The sequence below is a fragment of the Psammomys obesus genome, unplaced genomic scaffold (assembly GCF_907164565.1).
Source record: "Psammomys obesus unplaced genomic scaffold, mPsaObe1.curated_primary_1811, whole genome shotgun sequence".
Taxonomy (NCBI): Eukaryota; Metazoa; Chordata; class Mammalia; order Rodentia; family Muridae; genus Psammomys; species Psammomys obesus.
Window position 1 is genome coordinate 37515755 of NW_026596034.1, and position 8264 is coordinate 37524018.

Here is an 8264-nt window from a genome sequence, read left to right on the forward strand (position 1 = left end):
GATTTTATTTTTTAATTTATGTGCATACGTGTGAAGCTGAGAGGTAGTGATGCGTGCCTTTTATCACAGCACTTGAGAAGCAGAGGCATGTGGATCTCTGTGAGTTTGAGGCTAGCCTGATCTATAGAGTGTATATGTGGGGGACAGGAGAAGGTACATGTGAGAGCAGCTGTGCTAGGATGTCTAAGTGTCTGGAGTCTTAGAGCGTCACAGTCTGTGAGAGGCCCAGTGTCAGTGGTGGGAGCTGACCTCCTGTCCTCTGCAAGAGCAGTACACACTCTGAGCTGCTGAGCCATCTCTGTAGCTCCCTCATTTCCCTTTTAAAACTCCCAGCGATGTTGTCAGGGTGATGCTGTTAAACAGTGTTTTAACAGAAATCAAGTAAATGAGAGAGAGAGAGAGGGAAGAGGGCAATGAGAGAGAGAGGGAAGAGGGAAGGCGGGCCAGGAGCATGCTGGAGCCACAGCCCAGGGGCAGACACACCTTCTGGGAGCTGGAGCGGGAGGCCTCAGCAGACAGACAACAGGTTTTGGGGGTTCCAGGAGTGAATACCAAAGTCTGTGCTTGTGGTCTCCCAGGCTCACCTTACCCTCGGGACCCCAAGGGTCTGCTTTCAGTGCAGACCCTGGGGACTTCCTTAGCAGTTCAATTCTCCCACTAAAGGGTCTTGGGATGATAGCCAAGGCTTGGAGGATGGGGGTGGCTTCTAGACCCAGGAGAAGCAAGCAGCAGTAAGGAGGCGCTCTTACAGACTTTACCAGGCTAAGCAGGTACCCTACCCTACGGTTCAGGGCATGGATGGGAGGCGTGGTGGTTTGAATGAGATCGGCCCCATAGGTTCATATATTTGAAGGTTTGGTTCCCAGCTGGTGGACTGTTTAGGAAGGATTAGGAGGTGTGGCTTTGTTAAAAGAAGTGTATCACTGGGGGTGGGCTTTGAGGTGGGCTCTGAGAAGCCCACACCATGTCCAGTCTCCCGGTCTCTGCCTCCACCTTGGCAGATCAGAGGTAAGCTTTCAGCTGTTGCTCCAGCACCAGGCCTGCCTGGTGCTTTCCACCGTGATGGACATCTAACCCTCTGAAACTGTCAGCAAGCACCCAAATAAATGCTTTCTTTTATAAGTTGCCTTGTTCATGGTGTCTCTTCACAGCAATAGAGCAGTAACTAAGATAGGAGGCCAGCCCAGCTTCACGCTCCTCAGAGCCCAGCAGCTGTTCCCTGGGCTCATTTTAAGCTCCCATTCAATGGCAAAGGAAACCACAGGAGACTGAAGTGGCCACCGTCCCTCAGCAGCCTGAGCCCAGGGAAGAAATGGCCCCAGCTATATATACTTCCAGAGAAAAATAGCATTGCACATTGCAGCCTGGTAAACAGTCGTGGCTGACCCTGTCAGCCCGTTCGAGAGAACCAAAAATACCCCCTATAATTATGCTATTAAAACATACCAGAAAAATGGACCCACCCCACTCAGCAAGGGTTTCTGGGATGGCTATGGGGAGTCAGGAGGCTGGACATATTGACTAAGGCATCTGATATCACCCAGGAGGCTGGTCTGGCTGGACAGCTGTCCTTGTCCCCTATAAGTTGATGCTCGCTTCTCATGGTGGCCAGTTCCCCAAGAGACCAGTGTGAGTGACTGCCTGGACACAGCCTGCTATCTTCATGCACAAATGGGACAGGACCCACACAGTATCCAGCCCAGAGAAACACATGAAAGGACAGAGGTCCTTAATACCAGTAACCTGTGAGCAACTGAAGGAAAGGGCATAAGGGGGAACCTCAGAACAACCATGGATGTTCCAACTACAAGATGAGGTGACAAGACTGTAGCAGCAGGCCACACGCAGCACATGCCATTCATGCTGAGACAAGAAAGAGCTAGGACAGGACCAAGGCCCTCCTGGGAATGGGGTGGGAGTGGGGTTAGAAATTCAAAGGGTTAAAGCAGAATTTACGCTCAGCTGACCTTAGCACCTTAGCTTGCAACCTTCCTACACCCAGCCACAGTCCAAAAATATTAAATGTTGCGCTCCAGAAGTATGTGTTTCCTAAGTTTTCAGTTTTTAAATTTTATCTGTTTGTGTGTGTGTATGGGGTGGGGCATGTGTACTGTAGTATGTATGGAGCTCAGAGGACAACGTTGGAGCTTTTACCCACTGAGCCATCCTGCCAACCCTTAAACCCTTTTTTTTTTTTTTTTTTTTTTTTTTTTTAGACAGAGTTTCATTATGTAGTACTGGCTGGCCTGAAACTCTGAAACTGAGAAGCAGGCTAGCAGACAGAACTCACAGAGATCTGTCTGCCTCTGCCTCCCTAGTGCTGGCAATAAAGATTTGTGCCACCAGGCTGGGCTTAAATAAGTTTCAGTGCCGTCTATGGTGGTAATTATTTAATCTTATCATTAGCTGTTACGGTTCACTCCTAAGCCTGGTATGTACATTAAATCTTATCGCAGGTGCATATACAGAATGATGGATGACACAAAGACTTTGTTTGGTACAATGGCAGATTTCCAACATCTCCTGAAGGTATTTTGTTTGTTTTAGGAAAAATGGTTTGCTGAGTACACGACAGGGCTCCACCGGGGCTCTTTGTTTGGTTTTCCTGGTGCTGGGAGCTGAACCCAGGCTATCACGCATCCCAGGCTTCTTATCACCGGGCGACCTCACTAGCGCCTCTTTCTGCTTTTTCCTTTGAAACGGGGCCTGGTAATTGACGTACACAGACCTTGAACCTGTGATCTTCCTGTCTCAGCCTCCAGGGTAGCTGGGATTTCAGGCTTTGGTCACTAAAGACAGGCTGCACCAGGAGTCTTAGAGCATGAACCATAGATAAGGGGATCACTATAATTGAAAACCTGGCTGTGGGGGAGCCTCAGGCTCTGCCCAGCCTCCCTCCCATGCCCCCACGCCCAGCTCTTGTCCTGGAGGCCTCTCTGCAAAGAGGGGCCAGGCACAGGGAGGGATCTCCTGCACTCCCACCCCAAATCCTAGCAGCGCTAACTCCAGCAGCACTCCGCCCACCAAGCCCCAGCTGGTCTCCTTCTAAGGAGGCAGCAGGCCCTGGAATGCTGCAGTGACCTCATCCTCAAGCCTGGCTACCTATTCCCTCCGTCTGGACTAGCTGACCCCTATCCTACACCCTCCTCTTCCTGCAACTCGAGACCCCACCCTGGCTTTTCTCTGCCACCCAAGCCATCTTGGCCCTCAGAGTCCAACCCAGCAGCAGGCCACAAGGTCACCTGCCCTGTCCATTCATACTGTTTTGTTCAGACAAAAGAGGGAGAGACTTTGGAAGGCACTTCCGGGGTGCCCCACTTTGAGGGATTGTTGGAGAGATTGTTTGGGGTGTCATTATTAGAGAGTCCTTTGGGATGGTCCTATGTGGGGCCCCTCTGAGAGGGGCTAATGGGAGCCTGTTTGTGGGTGCAGCTGCTCCCTCTGTTCCTCTCTCCACCGATGCACAGCTGCGGGGGCTCACGGTCAGAAAGGGGTGAGTGCTCCTACCTCTACCACCACGTCCATCAGTCCCACGCCCACCCCGTGCCCAGGCATCACTGGCCTGGAGCCAGAACTTGGTCCTGGCTGCCACCCAGGACTTTGTCCCACAAGACCTAGATGAGAGGACGCATGGCTGAACCGGGACGGTTCAGGAAGCTGCATGCTGCATGTGCAGCCTGGTGGTCCATGCAGGGCACAGAACTGGAGACTCCCCGAGGCAGGTCTATGCACGGCAACTGAGGGCACCAGTGCCTGACTTTCCCAAGAAGACTCCTCTGTGTTAAAGGGAAGCCAGTGGTGGGAAGCCCCATTCTGCTCAGCTCCCGGAAAACCGACCTAGCCGCTGATGGCCGGTTCCCAGCACACACGGCAAAGCACCTAGCCACCAAAGCCAAGGAAGGACTGTCTTTCTCCAAAGACAGCCGACCCTTCCACCTCCCCAGCTTGGGTGTGAGATGCACAGCCCAGGGACCAGAAAACAGAATCTGGAAGTGGCCTTGAAGCCGTTATAGCTCCATTTACAGGGGAGGGGATGAGGCCCTGAAAGAGGCGAAAGGCCAGGCAAGTTCAGAGCAAGATGAATGGACTGGCCGCCACTGTCTGCTGTCTGCTGTCTTTCACTCACAAACTCATCACCTGTGGCACAGGCACATGCTCCAGCAGGTTCTGCCCTCCCGGTGACCTTAAATAGGTACCTGCCAGCAAAGTGGGCAAAGGAAACTTCATCCCATATGGATGGGAAGAGACATGCTCTTGGGCCTGTGAATTCTTCTTAATCCTAAGCAGTTGCCTTCTGATAGGGAGCCCAAAAGCCAATGGTGGGATAGAAGGCAGGTGTAAATGCTGAACTCTAGTGACAAGAAAAAAATGCAAATGAAGAAGCAAACATCTAATTACATTTCTATAATAGGTAACAAAACTGAAAGGAGATCTCAGAGGTGCAGGGGGGCCAAGACTGGGAGTCAAAGGGCTTACCCCACCCAGCTCTGACAGTAAGAGAGCAAACTTAGTGTCCTCAGTACAAGCAGGCAGAGGCACCGCCCAGGAAGCAGTCTGGGGCCAGGATTCTGCCCACCCCAGCAAGGTCACTCCCTCTGCAGGACCCTCCCCTGGCTGCCAGTGACCACCTACAATAAGAACATAGCACAAGCAGCCATCAGTTCTCGAAATGGTCACCGGCTCCTTCCCTAAACACCCTGAGATCTGGTGGGTTTCCTGTCTTGTTTGCTCATGCCCTCCCAGGCCCAGCCCATAGGGCAGGGTCCCACCCCTCTGCCAGGCCCAGTCACTGAAGCTCAGCAGGGAGTCCCCCACAGTGCTGCAAGGGGAAGTAGGACCTCACCCATTCTGCGGCAGGAAAAGCTCGACTCTCTGCCCTCTTACTGCTCTCTCTGGCCCTGAGCTGCAGCAATAGATCTGACCACTGAGGGAGGGCTGGCCAGTTCCTCTCTGAGCTGTGTGTGTGTGTGCCAGGACTGGGGATTGGGGGGCAAGCCAGATACCATTCCCACCTCCAGCCTCACAGCTGGACAGTAAATGGCTGACCATGAAAATACTCTGAGAAGGAGGACACATGCCGACTGTAAACAGAGACAATCAGCCAAGCCCAGGTGCCACTGCATCAGGGATGTGCCTCCCATGCTATGGCACGTGCCATGTGTTGGACACCCTGAGAGCAGAGACCATGTTGCTTTGTCACAGTCTTTCTCGTCATCACCCTCCACGTGGGAGCTTTCTTACCACCTGGCTCTTGCTTGGGTTTTATGTTCCTAGTTCCCCTGTGAGGCCAAGACTCAGGAGACGTGTCCTTTCTCTCCCAAGCACAAAACATCCCTTCTGAGTCCTGATCCCCAGGTTTCCAAGTCACCAGCTGAGTCTGCCTGGGCTGGTCACTGTTCCTTTGAGACTGGGGCATCACCTTGCCTGGCTTTTCAGATTGTCATCCTGTTAGGGGAGTGTCAAGGGGGGGCTGAGCACCCCAGGATGATTCAGACCTTCAAGAAGGCCTGAGCCAGCACCCAGCATTTAGGATGACTAACCTGTGAAGCCCTTGTTTCCAAAACACAGGACTCAAAGCGTTCCTGGGGAGGGGGAGGGGGAGGGCTCTCAAGAGATGGAGTGAATCTTCCACCTCCAGCAAGAGGTCCCCGCAGCGATGACTAAGCCCCATAGAAACGAATGGGATGCCAGCACCTCCTGTGTCACCAGCTCTTGGCTGGCTCTGTGTCCCCTGCCCACCTCCCCCAGAATAAAGAAAACTGTTGATGACCAAGCCCACACCCAGGCTCAGTGTCAGGGTAGGTGTGGCCTATGCTTGGGTATGTTCTCATGAATGGACTTTATTGGGGGAACAGTTTGGGCCTAAGGAAAGGCAGGAGCATTAGTCATCAATATTCTTTTGAAAGCTCCCCAGGTGACTAACACACAGGCTGGGTGGGAACCCCCTGGGCTGGCAAGGCCTCTTTCCCGTCCTAACCAGACTCACACTGGAAGCTTCCCCTGCCACCCACACACTGCAGCTGAAAAGCCAGGGAGCTCAGAGCCCTGACCCATCCTCAGGGGTCATAAGCTCGAGCCAGCAGCCGGCTGGGCCTGAGCTGAGGTTGACTTCAATACTGCCCACCAGCTAAGAATGGTTTTCGCATTTTTTTAACAGCTGGAAAAAAAAAATCAGAGTATTTCATGATGTGAAAACATTCGCCATCTGGCCTGTCAGAGCAAAGTCTGCCAGTTTTGTTTAAGCACGGCCCTGCTTGTGGAAGAGGACCTCTTCCGTGAAGATGAAGAAGCCTTTCTTTCCACGCTACAAGACCACCCATTCCCTGTCCTGATCCTCTTTTCCCCAAGCGCTGACAGACAGCTAAGGAGCCTCAGGTGTCCTGAGAAACAGCTCCAGCTGTTTCTTTAAGGCATCTTTAAGGGTGCCTGTCTTCCACATCATCATCCTCCCGTTTGGCTTATTTTTACAGCCGGCCTGTGTACAGGCCGGTGAGGAAAACAAGCCACCAATGTGGGCCCTGAACCTTGGCTCATCCTAAGTCCGGGCTGAGCTGAGGACAGTGTCCCCTTGGCTCCTCCTTTCCAAGCTCAATGGTTTTCATTGATTCCTGCCTTGAAAAATTTCCTCCACGCCCCACCACATTTCGGTCCTACAAATCAAAACTTAGCCTGTCTGGAAGTCGCAGTAGGGTTTGCCCAGGTGGCCAGACACCCCAGGAGCCTGTGCCTAAGAGAGCTACTTAAAACAGGAGGCAAGCGAGCAGTGTCCCTGGGGGGACTGAGGGACTCATACACAATCCCCCACCTGACAAATGAATTTCCACGGGGCAGAAAAACTTTCGCAGCGCAAACTGCTTCAACTCTCTGCGGGCTAACTTGATCAGACCGTGGAGAAGGTCACATGCGGAGGGGAGCTGACTGCTTCAGCAGGCATAAGGGGGGTGAGCGGCTGGGCACGGGGCCCTGAGTGAGGCCAGAGCTGCAAAGGAGCCCCGCACCTATAACACCAAAGGGCAGAAGCTCTCTGCAAGCCAAGGGACACACGCCAAGGTTGGGGAACTCCAGAAGCTCCTGGGGCGCCCTGTGCCCCAGTCCCTCTGGACGGTAACCAAGTAGAGCACGGGGAAGACAGGAGCTCTTTTCAAGGCATGGGGCTGGCCAGCCTCCGAAGTGGGACTGCGCCTAGGGCTGGAACATTAGTTCTGGTAGGAAGATTCTAACTTGAAAAGCTCTAGGCTTCGTCAGGAAATCACGATGCAAGTTCGACTTTTTTTTTTTTTTTTTCGTCCTTCTTGCTGTTTTCCTAAACACCAAAGAGAATAGAACTTCGCGCTCCCTTCCCGTCTCAGACACACACAGCCCCTGGCCGGGGCCTCTCCTTCGAGCCCGCGCGGAGACGCCCAGCGCTATCTGGGGCTCAGGGGACCCGCGCCTCTGCCGCTGCCCGCCTGCCGAGCTTCCACTCGGTGCCGGGCCCGGTCCCGCCGAGGCCGCCGGCGCGCTCACGCCTCAGGAATGCGGGCGCCCTGGGCCGCGAGCCCCGCGGAATCTCCTCGCCTCTGCTCGACCGCGCGCACCCTTGTGGGGCCGGGCGGCGCGGCGCGGCGCTCCCCGGACGCAGCCTTCCCGCCCGCGCCCTCCACTCACCCGCCAGGAGCGTGCAGGGCAGCAACAGCCAGTAGAGCCCGGCGCCCAGCGCGTGCGGCTCCATGCCCCGCGGCCCGGGGGCAGCCCGGGGTCCCGCCGCCGCAGCTAAAGGGACGCGCGAGGGCCGGGGGAACCGCGCGCCATGGCACTCGGGGCGGGTCTCCGCACGTGCGGCGCGGCGCGGCGCTGCAACGACCTCCTGCGGGCCTCCGCCTCGGGCCGGGGTCCCGGCCGGCCGCGCCCTCTGCTACCGACGGCCGGAGCCCGCGCGCTGCGGTGTCAGCCCGCCCCGGGCGGAACTCTGGGCGGCTCGCGGAGGCCGGGCAGGGCCGGACGGCGACTCGGCGGCTCTCTTGCTGCTCCCGCCCGCGGGCCTTTATAAGCTCGGCCCCCGCCCTCCCCGGAGTGCCCGCCCCCGCGCTTCCCCCGACGGCCTGGCGGGCCCAGGCACCCCTCGCTGCCCAGCGCAGTCTCCCTCCCTCCCGGCCTGGCTGGTGCCGGTGAGCCGGAGACCCTGGTCCGCGCGTCCCCGAGGACCCCGTGTGGCCCACCGCGTCACTCGCACAGTGCTCGGGGGGCGCTTCTCTCTGGGGGGGGCCGGGGCCAGGGACCTGAGA

The 8264-nt window shown here is 55.7% G+C and overlaps 1 protein-coding gene across 1 annotated transcript in view; it reads right to left on the reverse strand.

Moving 5' to 3' along the window:
- Nucleotides 1-7984, reverse strand: part of Piezo1 (piezo type mechanosensitive ion channel component 1) — a 59524-nt gene extending 51540 nt beyond the window's left edge. Inside the window, exon 1 of the mRNA XM_055620934.1 lies at nucleotides 7648-7984. Within this exon, the coding sequence (XP_055476909.1) occupies nucleotides 7648-7711 (64 nt within the window). The 5' untranslated portion in view covers nucleotides 7712-7984. The remainder of the gene's footprint in view (nucleotides 1-7647) is intronic.
- Between the last annotated feature and the right edge of the window lie 280 nt (nucleotides 7985-8264).